The 18,088-nt window shown below is 32.8% G+C and overlaps 1 protein-coding gene across 4 annotated transcripts in view; it reads left to right on the top strand.

Moving 5' to 3' along the window:
* Nucleotides 1-18,088, top strand: part of LOC136026191 (lysophospholipid acyltransferase 7-like) — a 150,295-nt gene that overhangs the window by 55,347 nt on the left and 76,860 nt on the right. For all 4 annotated transcript variants that reach the window (XM_065702514.1, XM_065702521.1, XM_065702529.1 and 1 more), the window contains one exon: nt 4,706-4,885. In XM_065702514.1, the coding sequence (XP_065558586.1) occupies nt 4,706-4,885 (180 nt within the window). The remainder of the gene's footprint in view (nt 1-4,705; nt 4,886-18,088) is intronic.

Raw genomic sequence — 18,088 nt, 5'->3', positions numbered from 1 at the left:
TGGGACCACAAAAATGAATGTTACTAATCCGTTGAGTATTTGAAAGTAATAAAAGAGGAAACTCGAATTTGTTTTTGAGAAAAAAATTGGCTGAAAATGCCATCTTGTGTCACCCAGCAAAATCAAATGCTGATTAAAAAACTCAAATGAAATAATAGTGTGAGTCAACTTTATTTATTATTTTAATTTTTTATTTTAATATTATGGCTTTACTTTAGGATGGTGCTTAAAAATTCATTTACTGACGAAAAGGAATAATATATTTTTATTTTTACTTTTTCGGTTTAAATTTTAATTTGCTTTACGATTTCACTTTACTTGTGTATTTAATTCGAAATCTGAATTTTAATGAATTAAACTTAGTTCAAATATGTTCTGAATCTTTCGTAGTGTGTTTCAGCATCCCTTATCCAACTTCCACCGAACACCCCCCGGCGTAATTTGCAAAAGATAACAGCAAATGCTTGTCCGTCAGCTTGTTAACTGAAATGCTATGAACATCTAGGTGAATAACAGAATTAATCACGTGTTCTCCACTGTAAACATAGATTGCTTACAGATCCTTCAAAGTGCGTCGCAAATCACAATCACTCTCCATTCTTGTTCTCTGCACATAATTTCATAATTTTTCCATTTTCGAATAAAAAAGTTAGATAAAGTGTATTTTAAAGCCAAAAATACGGCCATGAACACAAAAAAGGCACAGATATCATAAACTTACATCAGCGATCATCAGAAAACACTGAAATAAAATACTACATTTACCTAATACTAGCAATTAATACTGGGAAATACGGGTATTTACACCAGAAGAAAAACACAGATATAATTAACCTATATTAGCGACCATCAGAAAACACTTCAATCAAACACTACGTTTACTTAATGCTAGGATTTGTTTTAGTGAACGTAATCTCTAGATACCTTTCTATTCTTCAAATAAAATGAAGCGACATGTTTTTCTTTTATTTTGTATGTTTCTCCTCTTGTTTAATTCACTTCGAAAGGTTAGATTTTTTTTTTTTTTTTTTTTTTTTTTTTTTTTTTTTTTTTTTTTTTTTTTTTTTTTTTTTTTTTTTTTTTTTTTTTTTTAGCACTGAGGACGATTTGGCGGAGGTCCTTGTCGAAATATTTGCTTGTTTTTTGTCTTGATATTTTGCTACTGACTGACAAAATCCACGTTTTCTCAACTATCTTTTCCTTTTTTGGTTTCATACGTTATTTGAAATTAACATTAAAATAATAAAATTTGAATATTAATTTAATTGTGAAAATGGGGAAAAGACGAACGCGAATGAAAAGAAGCTAATAAGATGCTAATAAGATTTTCGTATATTCTCTGGGAATATACGAAATATAACTCCAATATATCCTATTATCGAACTTCAAGTAAACTACCCGAGGCAATTTCGATGATTCCTTAAGCCTCGTTGCAGTATTTTCCGTGATATGCTGAATGGGTTTTTGTGGACAGCTCGGGTTGATTTTCTGGACCGAGTTTTGATTCTTAAGTTCTTTACAAAAATTCGAGTAGAATTCTAAACCAGAATTTCGCTGTATTGTCTATTGTATGAAAGATCTTAAGCCGAACTGGCCAGCCATGACAAAAAAAAGCAAAAAGAGAAAAAACTTAATGGAAAACAACAAATGAGACTGCGGCCAGTAGAGAGAAAAGATTAAAAACTAAAATAAACTAAAAACAAATAAAATCACCACCAATATCAGTAAAATACAATTGTCAAATAAAAAGACATATGTTTGCCAATCTTTTAATAAACAGGGATACGGGAAATTTAAATATTGACGCAATTAAATTATATTCTTTTGGAAAATGAACCTATAGTTAAGAAGGGAATTAAGATTTTACAAAATCACCAGGGGACGAGATTACCTACCAGACCAAAAAGAATTGCTTCAATAATAGCTAACAATAGGATTATTTCGAGGCAAAATAATCAACTTCATTTCCATTTTTATACTTGTTTACTCAGTTGCTTTGGTGTTCTCATCGAAGTAACTCCAATCGCCTCTGTGACCTATGTGGATCAGTTGTGATAATTATATTTTATTAATATCGGTGGTATTTTTTTGTTTTTAGTTTATTTGAGTTTTTTTTTTATCTTTGTTTCTTTTGTGCTGAAGTAACCTCGTTTACATACAGGCAAAATATCCGCGTCGTTTTAGTTTTTTTTTTCTCTTACTGGCCGTAGTTTTTTATGTTTCATTGAGTTTTTTTTTCTATCTCGGTTATTTATTGCCTAATGTATACTTAAAATAAAAATATGATCACTGGTATAAACTTTGATCAAGAAAGTAATCTCAGAAAAAATTATTTATTTTGCATTTAAAGACAAATAATTATTCGAATATTTCTGTTTCAAATCCAGAAGCCTTGGCTAACGGAAAAACTACATTAGACAACTTAAAAAATACTAATACTGTTGTTTTGTTGGCGTTGGATCCTCGATGGTGTAGAGAATTTTAAATTTTTTTTTATTGTCGGGTGATATGAGGGTCGTCGTTTTGTGGGGACTGTCGGTGAGTTGATTTCATTAACTTGTAGATTTGTATTTTGACGTTGTTTAGCATGGTTATACAAAGTTTTAACATTATTTATTTATTCTATGTCATTTTCCAAATAACGGGCTATCGGGCCAACGGGCCAAATGGTGGTTTTTGTTTTGTTATTTTATGGAAATAAATTGAACTTGAACTTGGAAATTACATGAAAAATTAGAAAAACACATGAACTCTATTCTAAGAAACAAGAGAACGAAAGGAACTTGGTCCCATATGATACCTGAGCTCCTTTCGCTTGTCTTTTTTTGTTTCTTTGTTTCTTTTTTCTTTGTCTCTTTTTCTTTGTTTAATGTTTGTCTAATCTCTTTCTGTTAACCCCTCAACTTAGATGTGAAAGGCAATCTTGTATATTAACTTTCAAGTAATTTTACGCACTTTCTCATTTTTACCCAACTCTTCGCCTCAGGAATGGAAAGAGTTGGTTTATTGTCAAACTCGCTGAAGTGAAAGCTTTCGAGATGTAAAGTTTGACATGATCCTTTTTATGAGTGGAAAATAGGCATTAGAGAGGAATTCATGGTAGGCTGAAAGAAACGGAGATAGTTAAAGGGGAGGATTTTATCTTTAATGAGCAAAGAAAGTGTTGAAGATCGAATTATTTTATGCAGGTTTAAAAGGGTCATGAAGGGCCTGAGATGGTGTTAAAGATTGGGTGAGGGGATTCATTGCCCTCTCAGTTTTACTACCTACCCTCCAAATTTTATTGCCCCCTAGATTTTGAAAAACAGCATTTTCATTTAATTAATAAAACCAAATTGTCCCCCCCTCACATTTTGAAAAGTGTATTTTTGTATCTTAATTAAATTGAAACAATCCTCCACTCTATATTTCTATGAATTTGTGCTCCTGAAAGAGAAATGGGTGGGCAGGCTCTATGTCAACTTTCAGATGAATTAGTTTTAGTATGTACTTCTAGTTTATAATCAAGATCGCTAGAAACAACATATATATAAATATATATATATATATATATATATATATATATATATATATATATATATATATATATATATATATATATATATATATATATATATATATATATATTGGTCTAGTTCAGTTTAGTTCACTGTAATGAAGAGTGTCTTTTCAAACCCGCAATATTGACCCTTGCAAAGTAAAAGAAAACAAAACGGGAAGGTGAAAGGAGCTTCATGGTGGTGCGCATACCTCGCTACGTTGCAAAAGAAGAAGGAAGAGCATCGAAAGATAGAAAATAGTATTTTATCATTGAAACCAAATTTACTTTATTGAAGCATTTATCAGGCAATTTGTTATTATTCTCACCCGCAAAGTTATTTCAACGTTCAGAAACTGAGAAGCACCTCATTTTTTGCGTCTTCCAAATAAGTTTGTGTTCACTTAAGGCGGTTTCAAATCATGATACGAGCTGAACTCTAGTCCTAGAAAAAATTTGTACTTGAAGTTTAAGGGGAGAAAAACAATAATCGAAGATAACTGCTCCCCCCCCCTAGTATAGTAGGAGTATAACTTAGAATGACGTATATCAGTAAAGTATATGAAATATGCTATGGTAAAGTCAACCCCGAAGCGGCATTTAAGACCATTTAGAATGCCCATTTAGTCTCAAGATCGCATGATAATAGGGTTAAAATAAGCTGGGGCCAAGTGACTATTTCTTATTACATTGGCGGTGAAATTCTAAGGGCGGTGAAGTTTAATGGGAGAAAAACAACAATCAAAGGGAACTGCCATCTCCTCTAGCTTCCCGTTTGACATACGATCAGTCAAACAGGTACCATAAAACTACCCTTAGACAATTTCTTTGAAAAATATTTAACAAATCTTCATTTGCCTTTCGAAGCACCTTTGTTTCTGAACCAAAATTAACGGCTGTAAATACTATAGCTATTATGTGACTCCATAGTATATGCCCCCCCCCCGAGTCAGATGACGTCAAATTTTTTATTTGAGGAAATAAATAAAAAGTTTTTTCTCCGGTCCTCTTGAAACATATAGGCAGCAGTGTTTCCTTTTACTGCTAGTGATCAAACAGGCTCTGCGGCTAGTAATCTAATAAATTATATTACTTATTTATGCTATTCTATTATTTTGTTTATTTTAGTTCATTCTTTGTTGTATTGACCGTATTATTTATTTTTAGGGATAAAGAGGATGCAATAAGTGAAGAAAAAGATTTGTGTTTCAAGACGATTCAGAATGTGGATGCGTGGCTTGGAGAGGTGACGAATACTGTTCGCGCCTCAATGAGAGTTTGGAACACCACAGTCCAGTATTGGCTTGCTATAAATGTGCATAGACGTTTTCCAATTAAACCTTTAAGGTATATACTTTTTAAATTTAATTAAGAACTTCTGATCCACCTTCAATTCAAGTTTGTGCTCCCTGTCAGGCACGTACGAAGGGTTTTGCTTCTGGGAGGAGCTGCATACTTCCCACAAAAGTACAAAAACTAAGCGAGTTGTTTGGAATTTATCAAATATTTTAGGAAACCCTAAAGTATCCCAATGAATCCTTAACTTAAAATTTAGATGCTTAATCTTAATCTATAAAGAATTCTTTAGGAATCTGTGAGAAACTAAAGGACCATTAGTAATGCATCTTTTTCTTATAGATTTATATGAATCAAGACAAGATTTTTGCCCTAGTGTTGTTACTATTACTAATGCTAGTAACTTATTGCAGCACTAGGCCATACAAGGCCAACACAGCTGCGTAAGCACTTCCTCCATCCCAAGCCATTCATTGTCTCACTCTTCAATTCCTCCGTTAAGGTTCCAGTTTATTTTAAATCTTTTCTGTTGACTTCTTTACAATCTATTTGAGGGCGACTTCCTTTTCATTTGGCCTCAGACTGATGTCCAGGTTGATCTTTGACAATCTGTTATACTTCATCCGTAAAACGTTGCCTATCAAATAATAACTTATTGTTTGATATACGGTCTTGTTGCCAAATGAGCACCAAAACCCATCCTTAGACAGTTTCTCTGGAAAAAATTTAATACATATTTCTCAGCATTTTGGAGCGCCAGTATTTAGTATTGGAGATATTCTGATCTTAGAATAGAGGCTTTCAATATTTCTATAATTAGAATTCTATAACAAGATGGGAACTCTCACCCCTCAGTACCCATACTATAGGTTTAGTCCTTTTTTTTTCTAAGAATGGTTGGAGATTAGCAGGAAAATTATGCTCACCTCTTTGTCTCGTGCCATCTATGTTTACCTGAATATTCAGTCAAATTTAGTCGATTTGTGCTTAAAAATGCACCTTTTTATTACTCAGGTACCCGGGAAAAATTGTTTATTTGTGCCATAGAATAGTATTAAACGCCACTCAGTACCCTGGCACGATTTCTTTTGTTACTACAAAAGAGCTCTAGAACTGTCAATTTTCGTTCGAATGAAACCTCTCCCACTACTGTAGGAGCATCAGTTTGGTACGATCATCTGTGAAAAAAACAGCAACAAAAAAACTAATTAATGTGTGCCCATGACCATGTGCCCATGAGACTCCAGTTTTGAGTCTCAGCACGAGGGTTCTCTGTCATAGTGAATTTAATGGTGTATTTCTCATCAAGAATATTACCTTTATTGAGGGTGTTTTCTTCCTTTGCGTATTTCACACTATCTGGAATCAGCCTTAAAAGGATATTCTTTTGGTAAATCTGTCGCTATGAAAATTTCTTGTTTTAGAGTTTTGGTTACTATAAGCACAAGCTGCTCGTGCTTATAGTAAGAGTTTACCAAGTAACCTAGTAAATCTTATAATAACTCTTATAATAAGAGTTATAGTAACCTAGAGTTTACCAAGAATTGTTTGATCTTTTTTTAGCTCATGATAACTTAGTTAGTTCGCCGGGAAAAATAGTTTTGCGACCTTTGATATTAATAATAAAAAAAAAATACATTGTTACCGATTATTTTGCTCCCTGTTTCTTATATTATGTAAACCATTATTCAATGGTGTATACATCAAACTTTATTACAGAAGCCTTTCTACTACTGTTGCTATTAGCAACTCACATCAGCACTGAATCACCTGAGGACAACACATCTTTCGCTATTCCTCTTTTCATCTTAATCCATTCTAAGCTTCCCTCTTTACACCCTTCCTTGAAAACCCAATTTCCTTTATTTTCTTTTTAAAGTCCTCTTCCCATCGCATTCGGAGACGTGCTTTTCGTTTGGTCATGGATAGACGGCTGTAAAGGACGATCTTTAGCAATCTGACTTCCTTAATATGGAAAACGTATCCTAGTCTTTTCAACCTTCCTCTCATTATAGAATTAGAAAGCAGGATTGAACCATATTTTTTTGTGCCGCTTACTTTTTGAAATATGGTCAGTCAAATGAGTACCCAGAACTATCAGAATACCCAATAGACATTGTCTTAAATATTTCAAAATTGTAGCGTGAACGCTTTAATTTGACTGTTTTTAATAAGCTTTTTATCATCATGTCTATAGAAACTAATCGTTGCGCTGTATCAAATCTGTCGGACTGTCTATTTACACGTTAAAAGTCGACTGACAAACCTCTGACCAATTTCTCTTTCTTTTTAATCTTGCAAATTACTTAACTGGCAAAGGTTTTGCCCCCTTTTACTCACTCTAGTATCCACGTTCTTGCCTTAGCCCCTGCAAATGTAGGCTCGTGTTGTATCCCTCCGCTCCCTTTGCTAGCTGTGCTCCTCAGCTCAATCTTCCCTCCTCGCAAACAAAAGGATCGATTTTTAGTAATTATTAGCTTGTTATCATAGTACCACGCTTCGAGTTTTTTTTTTTCATAGTTTATATCCCTTCTCATGGTTCCAAAATGTTTTTATTTCTAGTTTGTATACTTTAGCCGTAAATTCACAGAAAAAACTGGATATAATAGAAAACAAATACAGTAAATACATGCCAGATTTTATGTACATTGATCAATTAATATTTATTTTACTTGTTTGTCATTATCAGTATTAAATGTTAATAGTGTAATCGCTACACTATGTTTTGATTAGTCCATCAGCGGCTTAATATAATTCTTATTGACCATATATTTAATCGTCATTCATATGTGACTGTTGATGATGTGAGCAGTACACTGTTTTCCCGTGGCTGTTTCCGTAGGCCGAGTGACGATTTTACTAGCGTGTCCAGAACTACCCAACAAAGTGTATGAAACCCGACATATTGTCGGGGTTTTACTGTTATTTTACATCATCTTGATGATGTGAGCAGTGTGCCGTTTTCCCATGACTGTTTCCATAAGCCGAGAAGGGATTTTATGAGTGGACCCAGATCTACCAACTAAACTGTATGAAACCTTGACGCACTGTTGGGTAAACTCTGTGTTTATACTTTCTGTTAAAGCATTTGATACATTATCTATAATGTTGATTTGATGCACCATCTAATATGTATAATATAAATTCAATAATAGTCCTTAGCGTATCATTTGGCAAAACAAAGTTGGTATTACACATTCCCTAGAAAAAAATGAGAAAGAGAAAATATCCTACTTTTCTAATAACCAGGGACAAATTATATATTATTTATTTTTTATTTTAAAACCCCTTTACAACAACATAGAAAGGATAGCACCATCACAGAAATATAGAAAAATGCATAAAAACCATAAAAACACATAAAAATAAACCTTCTACATAAACACAACAGCATACAGGACACGACAACACAACACGAAGGGGCATATTAAAATATACAAAAAAAAGGAAGTTTAGCTCACTGTAGAGGGCATTTCTTTAACGAGGATGTACATAAACACAACAACATACACGACACAACGACAAAACAAGAAGGGGCATATTAAAATACACAAAAAAAGGAAGTTTAGCTCACTGTAGAGGGCATTTCTTTAACGAGGGTGTACATAAACACAACAACATACACGACACAACGACACAACAAGAAGGGGCATATATATAAAAAGAAGGAAGTTTAGCTCACTGTAGTGGGCATTTCTTTAACGAGGATGTACATAAACACAACAACATACACGACACAACGACACAACAAGAAGGGGCATATTAAAATATACAAGAAAAGGAAGTTTAGCTCACTGTAGAGGGCATTTCTTTAACGAGGGTGTACATAAACACAACAACATACACGACACAACGACACAACAAGAAGGGGCATATATATAAAAAGAAGGAAGTTTAGCTCACTGTAGTGGGCATTTCTTTAACGAGGATGTACATAAACACAACAACATACACGGGACAACGACACAACAAGAAGGGGCATATTAAAATATACAAGAAAAGGAAGTTTAGCTCACTGTAGAGGGCATTTCTTTAACGAGGGTGTACATAAACACAACAACATACACGACACAACGACACAACAAGAAGGGGCATATATATAAAAAGAAGGAAGTTTAGCTCACTGTAGTGGGCATTTCTTTAACGAGGATGAACATAAACACAACAACATACACGACACAACGACACAACAAGAAGGGGCATATTAAAATATACAAGAAAAGGAAGTTTAGCTCACTGTAGAGGGCATTTCTTTAACGAGGGTGTACATAAACACAACAACATACACGACACAACGACACAACAAGAAGGGGCATATATATAAAAAGAAGGAAGTTTAGCTCACTGTAGTGGGCATTTCTTTAACGAGGATGTACATAAACACAACAACATACACGACACAACGACACAACAAGAAGGGGCATATTAAAATATACAAGAAAAGGAAGTTTAGCTCACTGTAGAGGGCATTTCTTAACGACTTCATAGAATGCGTTAATTGCATTTAGGGGTTATCTGACCCACAAATTCCTGAACTCTGGGTAAGTTAATAACGATATTATTGCAGTTGATAATTTTTGAATATATAGTCTTCATATAAGGTCTTCTGAAAAGGTCTACACAGAAAGCTTGCAATTACTGCTTGCATCCGTATTTCTCCTCATTACTGCCTTATCAGGTTTTTTCAGTCGTAGGTTATTTTTCCTTTTTTTTCTCTCTACTCTTTTTCTCTTGTTACTCCACGTTTTTTAGTATTGTAAAGAGTAAATTACTAGAGCAAATTTGTAGCTTCTATTTTAGAAGCACCTTCAGGTGCTTTATTTTTGTATTAACATTGAATTTGGTAATTCAAAATTGATATAAACATTTTCTTAAAAATAAAACGAGAAAAGAAGACAATCTGCGGCTTTTAATCTATTCTAGACAAATTTCATTTCTGGAACTTCATTTTTTTTAAGTGAACGAAATCGTTTTTCATTGCTACGCTTTTGATCTTGTTAACGAATAGTAGCTAGTTCTTGCTTTTAAAACCTTTCTTGACTACACAGGAATTTTTCTTCTCTATAAAAATCTATTTTCTAATTCTTTGTCTAATGATTCTTGCCCATCTTCGTCCAAATTGTCTAATGATCATTAAAGTCAATGCCTCTTTAGAGTAAATCTAGATAAAAATATTAAACAGAAAATTTCAGAAAAAAACAGATTCTTGTTCATGAGACTGTTGTAAATTGGTATGTTTCAAGGGAACCGTTATTCTATTCCAATAATATAATTCAAAACCTCATTAAGGGTCTAAAAAAAAATGAATGCTAGGCTGATTAAGTCAAGGAATTATGGTTTTTCGTTTAGAGACTCTTATGACTCTGGGTAAGTACCCAGAAAAAACTGCATTTGATAAAACAAAATTTTGCTTAAAGAATTAAAAGGGCAGAAAACATGCCTTGCGTTTTCTATTAACGAAGGCAAATTATTTTTCTAGAACTTTTTTTTTTATTAAAAGTGTATGAGACCGTTTTATTATTACTTTTTTATTCTCAATTAAGAATTATAACTAGCCCCGCTGCTCAAATCCTTGAGAGGTTTTATTTCCTGCAAAAAGATATCTTTTTTTCTTCATATTATTTTTTTTTGCTTATGATTCTTATCTATATTTTTTGCCTCAAATATATAATGATCATTCAACTCAATCTCTCTTTGGAATAAATCTGGAAAAGAGATATACTATTTTATAATATATAGCAAAAAATAAACCCCCCTCTTAAGTTAAGCATAAATCTGTAGTAAATTAGGAAGTTTCAAGGAAATCGTAATTTTTTTACGTTTATTGAAGTTAAAACCTTGTTAAGGGTCTTAAAAAATGAATGTTAGATTGATTAAAGCAAAGAATGTTCTTGTTAAATTCATTACTTTTTAATAACTTGGAAAGTTATAATCGAAATCCCTTTGGGATATTCTCTTGAGATATTCTTATGACTTTAGGCAAATAGCCAGACAATTCCGTTTTATTCCGCAGTGAAAAAAGGTATTTGACTAAGAATTATAGGATAGTTAATGATTCTGTTGAGTCTAGGGGAGATCCACATGATTTCCTGTCCTTTATCCTTTAGAAGAAAATACGATGGTGAATAACCAGTGCCCTAGTTTTTTTTTCGATGTACAACGAGTTCGGTCAAAAGCCAAATGGATTAGTTCCATCTAATTTTTGATTATCTTAATATTGACTGACTCCTGTATTTTCGCAAGAAAATTCCCTAAAAATAAGAATTGATAACCGGAAACGACTGAAAACAACGGACTGCTAGAGTTAAGAAAAAAAAAAAAAACCGAACCCAGTTTGACTAACTCCAAACTACAGTGTGCTTAAAAATGTTTTCGATTATTATAGAAAATTTTTTTGACATTTTTATGGGGCGTGGATGGTATAATATCAAAACTGATAATAAAATCACAAGTAGAAACCCGAAAAAAAAAAAAAAAAACAGAAGAATTTGCCAATTTTCTCCCATAATTTTTTAATAATATCAGTCGGTCTGTTTCTGAATTGCCAAAAAAAAACCGAATAGTAATAATTGCAAAAATAAACCCGAATTGTAAAAATTGCAAAAAATCAAAACAAAAATTTGGTGGCTAAGTTACAAAAAAGGTTTTCTTTAAATGAAAGTAAACAACGTTTTGTACTCCAAGCGGACAGAAATTGTTCTGCACATGACGGGGTTGCCCCGCCCCTGTGCCTGCTACTGAAAGTATTTATGAGTTCAAACAATCTAGTTAACGGTTAATTGCGAATGTTTCTTTTCTGACTTTCTTTTAAAAATTTGGCCTAAAGCTCTTCCATTTTTGATGTATTTTGAAAATACTTTTTATCCCATTTCAATGGACCCAGTTCTTCAGCAGTAATTCTTAAAGCAATTGGGAACAAAAAGTTAAACTTGGCATAAAGAGGGAGGGGTTAAAAGGGACAGCCCCCTTAATATATGGAATAATTTTTGTTCGCTTTAAGTTTTAATGTTGCTTTTTACTATCGTATGAATTTTTTTATTTTCTTTCTTTTTGTAATGCAATGCACAGAATCACCCTAAATGTAAGGAGTTCTACCCACTCAGAAACTATACTCTCTGCAAGAAGTCAGGCAAAATCCGTAACGTTGGGTGTCAAAATGTTGTTTTTTTTCGGTTGATATAATATGGAGTGACCTTATTACGAATAATTGAATGGACATTGGTTAATAGAGGCTCACCAAAGAACTCATCATCAATCATAAACTAATGGTCTGTTATACAATATAATCATAACAATATAGTTATGCATGAACTAATTATGCAGCGTTATAGCAATATAGTAGTGTATGAATTAGTAACACGTTATATTAAATTGAATTTATTGATGATCCGTGGTAAACACAATAAAAAGCTGAGTGTAAGAGAGAAAAAAGAAAAAATACCGTATCCCCTTGCAAGTAATCATTGGTCCAATGATTACTCGCCCAAGGTGGGAGGCCTAGGAGATATTAAGTATACCGGTAGTAAATTGGCCGGAGTTTTTTTGTTTCCATTGCCGAAAAGGTACGCCAAAAAGGCGCAAGGTACAAAAATTTGGAAGCGGTTATGCGTTATATGGTTTAGGTAGTAGCTGGCGATTAAAACGAAGTTTTATTAGATGGTATGTTGATGCAACATTGGATGTCTGGCGCTGTTTACTGTTACTGTAGCAATTTCACTCTGGTGATCCATATCTTCTACTCCGCTAGATTTGCAACATTTAGTTATTTTCCAATTCCGTTCTTAAAATCAAAAACATAATAATAACAGTAAAAAAAGATCATAGTAAATAACAGTCATAACAATAGAAATAAATTTCATGTTTTCTTGTTCCCTGTGATATTCATTCTGTGCAACATGACACCTTTTGAGTTTTTGCTGCCAAGGAAAGACGGTTTTCGCTATGTAAATTCAGTAGCCGGTGAAGCGTGAGCTGAAATATTAATTAACCAATTATTTAAAATTAATGAGTTATTTAATTAAATTAATATTAAGCAGTAAAAAATTATGATTTCGTCCCTCCTGCAGTTTTTTTTCTGTTGTGCAAGAAAATAAAAATCATCTGTTTTTTCTAATTAATGGTCTGTCGATTCATTTTTTCTTTTATCTGCCTGTGAATAGTTTTCTTTTGTTTTATGTTTCTTGCACAAATCATGGACAGTAATTTTTTTTTTCAATCTAACATTTTGAATAAGCACAAACTTTTACATCTTACAATTAAAAATTTCCTATTTGGTACTTCTGGTTAATAAATGAAAACGCTTTATTTAATCTACTTTTTACCTAGCCAATTCACCCTGTTTTTATATATACAGAAATAGTGAGTTATTATGAGAGATTCAGGATAAATTACTCAATTGTTTTTGCTACCTTCAAAGCAAAGAATCTCAGCTTTCCATGTCTTTGCCTTGATCTTCTAGAAATTTTAGTAATACAAAGAAAAGGCAGCTATCAAATCAGCCAACGAAAAGTGTTCAGATGTCTTTGTTTTGAAATCCTTTTCCTCATTGGTTTCCCGAGAATCTAGAGTCGTACTAATTTCCTTTCGTAAGGAACTTTCTTCATTGGATTTTCCGAATCTCTTTTCTGTTTCTGGTAAATTTTATTTTTGGTCTCTTGTGTACCTTTTTTCTCTTTATTTCTTGACGTTTGATTATTTCCGGAAGAGAAAATTGTATCAGAACTCAATTGAGAAAGAGTCTGAGCTGGACTGAGTCTTTAAGTTAATTGAAAAAAGCTTTTTCCCCTCTGTTTCTTGCAGGGCTTTCCATTCTGTAATTGGCATAGACCATATAAATGTGTTAAAGTTAACTCCTCTTAACGCTACGCGCTGATTACTTAAAGTATTCAAAGCACCAAGGACATTAAAATAAATATATCTTCTGCCCCCTTGACCCATTTTGGTCCATTCATAATTGAAGTGTTATTTTTTTAGATTTTATGTTTGGTTGTTTCAAAATTATGAACTTGTTCGAGAAGAACCATATTTTTGTTTGTGTTACCCCGTCTAACCTTGAAAATAAATATTCAAAACTAAATTAATTAGTTTTATTTGACAACGCTTTTTTCCCAAATAAAACTAAACCTTCAAAGAAAAGCTACACCTACCTTCCTAGGCTGTTTGTTGCCATATGTTTTCAGCTTTTTTTGTGAATTTTTCGTTTTTTTTTTTTTTCAGTTTGGCATCTGCTGCTTCCCAAAACTGCTTCACAGCACATGGAGGATTTTTTTTATTTAAAACTAAATTGCCGACTTTTTTATTTTGTTGCCATATGTTTTTAGCTTTTTTTGCGGATTTTTCAGTTTTTTTTTCAATTTGGCATCCGCTACTACCAAAAACTGCATAACTGCACATGGGGGCTTTTTTTTTATTAAAAAATAAATTCCTGATTTTTTATTTTGTTGTCATATGTTTTTAGCTTTTTTGCGGATTTTTCAGTTTTTTTTTTCAATTTGGCATCCGCTACTGCCAAAATCTGCATAACTGCACATGGAGGCTTTTTTTTATTAAAAAATAAATTCCCAACTTTTTTATTTTGTTGAGTTCTGAGTTCTGACTTCTTTATTTAACAATAAAATGCATAAACAAAAAATTACTTCAAGACAATCTCCCCCACGAGGCTCCATGGTCGGGAAAGAACAGGGGAGAAAAAAATACCAACACAAAAAAAAATATAAAATAAATCCAAAAACAAAAGTGAGTCGCCCACCTTAATGATCCTCAAAAATGACAAGCTAGGTATGGGGTAGCACATGATTTCACCAACTCAATTAAATATCCAACTCAATCCAGAGACATCAACTCCAAGGGAAACCGGAATATATAAAAAAAGAAGCAAAAAAAAAACACAAACAAATAAAGTTATTTACTAGCTAGAAAATCTCTAACATAATTTTTGAACATACCACACGAGTGGCAGCTTCGTACGAACTCTGGCAGCGTGTTCCAGATCCTGTTGCAAGCTGTCAGAGGGTTGAAGTCAGACCTCACTGACGGAGTGTGAAGAACCAGTAAATTGTTGGAAGTGCGGAGATGATAAGTCAGAAACAAAACGATTGATCAGAAACAAAAGATATATTATTACATAGGACAGCAGGAAGATGGCCGTGCAACTGTACAAAAATGAAAGAAGAACAAGAAAGAAAATAGAGAGATTTCAAATCAAGCAAGGGTTTAAGTGAAAATCAGTTAGTTTCCTGAATAAGAGTCCTTGCTTTATCATAAAGTTTTGAAAGTGGCTTCAGAGACGAGGGAAAAGCTGACATCAAAAATGACAGAACAATATGAAACATTTCTAAGGATTCCGACTCCTGGAGACTTTCATTTTAATCAGGTCAATATGATGCTTGAACGAAAGATTTTCGTCAAGCAAGATGCCTAGGAATCGAACGTAACGATCCTTAGGTCTACTTAGAGAACCTCTTGGTACATTTATTTCATTTAAGTCAGGGCAAGCCTTTAAGACTCTGGAGAAAATGCGAAAACATGACTTTCCGACATTTAAGGCAAGATAATTTACATCAAACCACTGGATAACTCTCTCAAAAAGGGCTATCATCCTTGAACGGACATCAGACTCAGTTCTACCAGTTGTGCCAAGAGTACTGTCATCAGCAAAAGCAATAAGTGTTGCCATATGTTTTTAGCTTTTTTTGCGGATTTTTCAGTTTTTTTTTTTATTTGGCATTCGCTACTACTAAAAACTGCCTAACTGCACATGGAGGCTTTTTTTTTATTGAAAACTAAATTCTCGAATTTTTTATTTTGTTTTCCATATGTTTTTTAGCTTTTTTTGCGGTTTTTCAGGGTTTTTTTTTTAATTTGGCATCCGCTACTACCAAAACTGCATAACTGCACATGGAGGCTTTTTTTTATTAAAAAATAAATTCCCGACTTTTTTCTTTTTTTAAGATATATATATTAAGATATATTATAACCTTTTTTTCGAAAAAAGTTCTTGAAAGTTCCTTTAATTTCACCATAAGGCTGAATTTGAACTTTTAATGCTAAATGCTTGTATATTATTAAAGAATTTTCCCCAAACAGAGTGTTGAGCCCAATCTTACAATATTTAAAAATGGTTTAATTTGAAATGTCAAATTTGTACCTCAGCTCTAATTCACTCTTCAGACGAATTGGGATTTTCTTGTTTTTCTTTTTTTTGTTGATCTTGCCCCTTCGTTCCCTAAGGAAAACACTAAGCCTATCTATTATTCAAAATTTCATTTTTACAGCACGTGATTTCGAATTTTTTATTAGATTAATATAATCGGTGTTTGTGTTCACAATTAGCAATTTTAAATTTAGATTTTAGTTTTGAAACAGGGTATCAAAACCTACGAAACCTATAGGTTTCGGAACATGCTATATCAAACTATAATGAATGCCAAGTGTGTATTTGTTTGTGGGCTTCGAATAAACGAGAAGTGGAACAGTTACCGAAGTTTGTTACTAGTTTTTTATTCTAGTATTTTACTAGTTTGTGTAGCTTGATCATTTCGTCCCCGTTAGATTTTTTTAAACTATTGGGAAAACGCGATTGGTAAAACCGTACTGCTGCACGCAAAGCTCGTATAACAAACGGAAACTAAGGACAAACTAAATTATTTCGTGGCGAAAGAACGTTTTTTTTTTACAATATTCATTAGAACACAATACGTCAAATACAATAAATAAATAAAAAAAAAATATATAATAAAAAAAGGAGACCTGTAATGACATGTCATATATTGGTTTGTCAGATCTTCATTTTTTGTCTATGAATACATTTCATCTATCTTATCTTACAAAGAAAAATAAACATTTTTCTAGTGAGAGCAGAGCTTGAGGGGATGGGTGAAAACCAACACTGGCAAATAAAGAAAAAAAATCACTTGCGATGATCAAATGCTATAATAAATAAATAATAACGAAAACAGAAGAAAAGCCCAGGAAATAGAACAAACTGATTTGTTTTTTGTGAAGTTTAGTGCAGCGTTAATGTTTTTCTCGTTATGAAGAGCAAGCATTTGTGGTGCTTGAATAAAAGCACATTTTTGTGCAATAAAAGCACAAAAATAGAACCAACCGATTTGTTTGTGTGCAGTTTAGTGCAGCATTCATTTTTCTTTGGCAATGAGATGGAAGTATTTGCGATGGAATTATTCTATTAGAATTAGAAGGCTTGTTAACGATAATAAAAAAAAAGAATAGAGCACAAAAAAAGAATAAACCGGTTTGTTTGTTTGTGTGCAGTTTGGTGCAACATTGATATTTTTCGTTATGAAACGGAGGTATTTGCGATGGGATTATTCTGTTAAATATAGAAGGCTTGTAAACGATAATAAAAAAAGAAGAAAAGCCCAAAAAAGTAAAACAAACCGATTTGTTTGTGTGTAGTTTAGTGCAGCGGTAATATTTTCCTCTTTATGAAGAGGAAGCATTTGCGATAGGACTATTCTATTATGTCTAGAAGGCTTGTAAACGATAATAGAAAAAGTATAAAAGTACAAAAATGGAATAAACTGATTTGTTTGTGTGTAGTTCGGTGCAGTACTGACATTTTTATCGTTATGAGATAAAAGAATTTGCAGTAGGATTATTCTATTAAATCTAGAAGGCTTGTAAACGATAACGAAAAAAGAAGAAAAGCGCAAAAAATAGAACAAACCGAATTGTTTGTGTGCAGCTTGGTGCAGCACTGATGTTTTTTTCGTTATGAAATGGAAGTATTTGCGATGGAATTATTCTACTAGATCTAGAAGGCTTGTGTACGATAACGAAATAAAATGAACAGCACAAAAAAATTAAACAAACCGAATTGTTTTGTGTGCAGTTAGATGCAGCACTGACGTTTTTTTCGTTATGAAACGGAAGTATTTGCGATGGAATTATTCTACTAGATCTAGAAGGCTTGAGTACGATAACGAAATAAAATGAACAGCACAAAAAAATTAAACAAATCGAATTGTTTGTGTGCAGTTTGGTGCAGCACTGACGTTTTTTTCGTTATGAAACAGAAGTATTTGCGATAGACTTATTCTACTAGATCTAGAAGGCTTGTATACGATAACGAAAAAAAAGAAAGCACAAAAAAATATAACAAACCGAATTGTTTATGTGCAGTTTGGTGCAGCACTGATGTTTTTTTTGCAATGAAACGGAAGCATTTGTGATGGAATTATTCTACTAGATCTAGAAGGCTTGTATACGATAACGAAATAAAAAAGAACAGCA

This window comes from Artemia franciscana, chromosome 1 (genome assembly GCF_032884065.1).
Source record: "Artemia franciscana chromosome 1, ASM3288406v1, whole genome shotgun sequence".
Taxonomy (NCBI): Eukaryota; Metazoa; Arthropoda; class Branchiopoda; order Anostraca; family Artemiidae; genus Artemia; species Artemia franciscana.
Note: the sequence above shows the minus strand (reverse complement) of the source record. Positions and strands in the feature narration are given on the sequence as shown.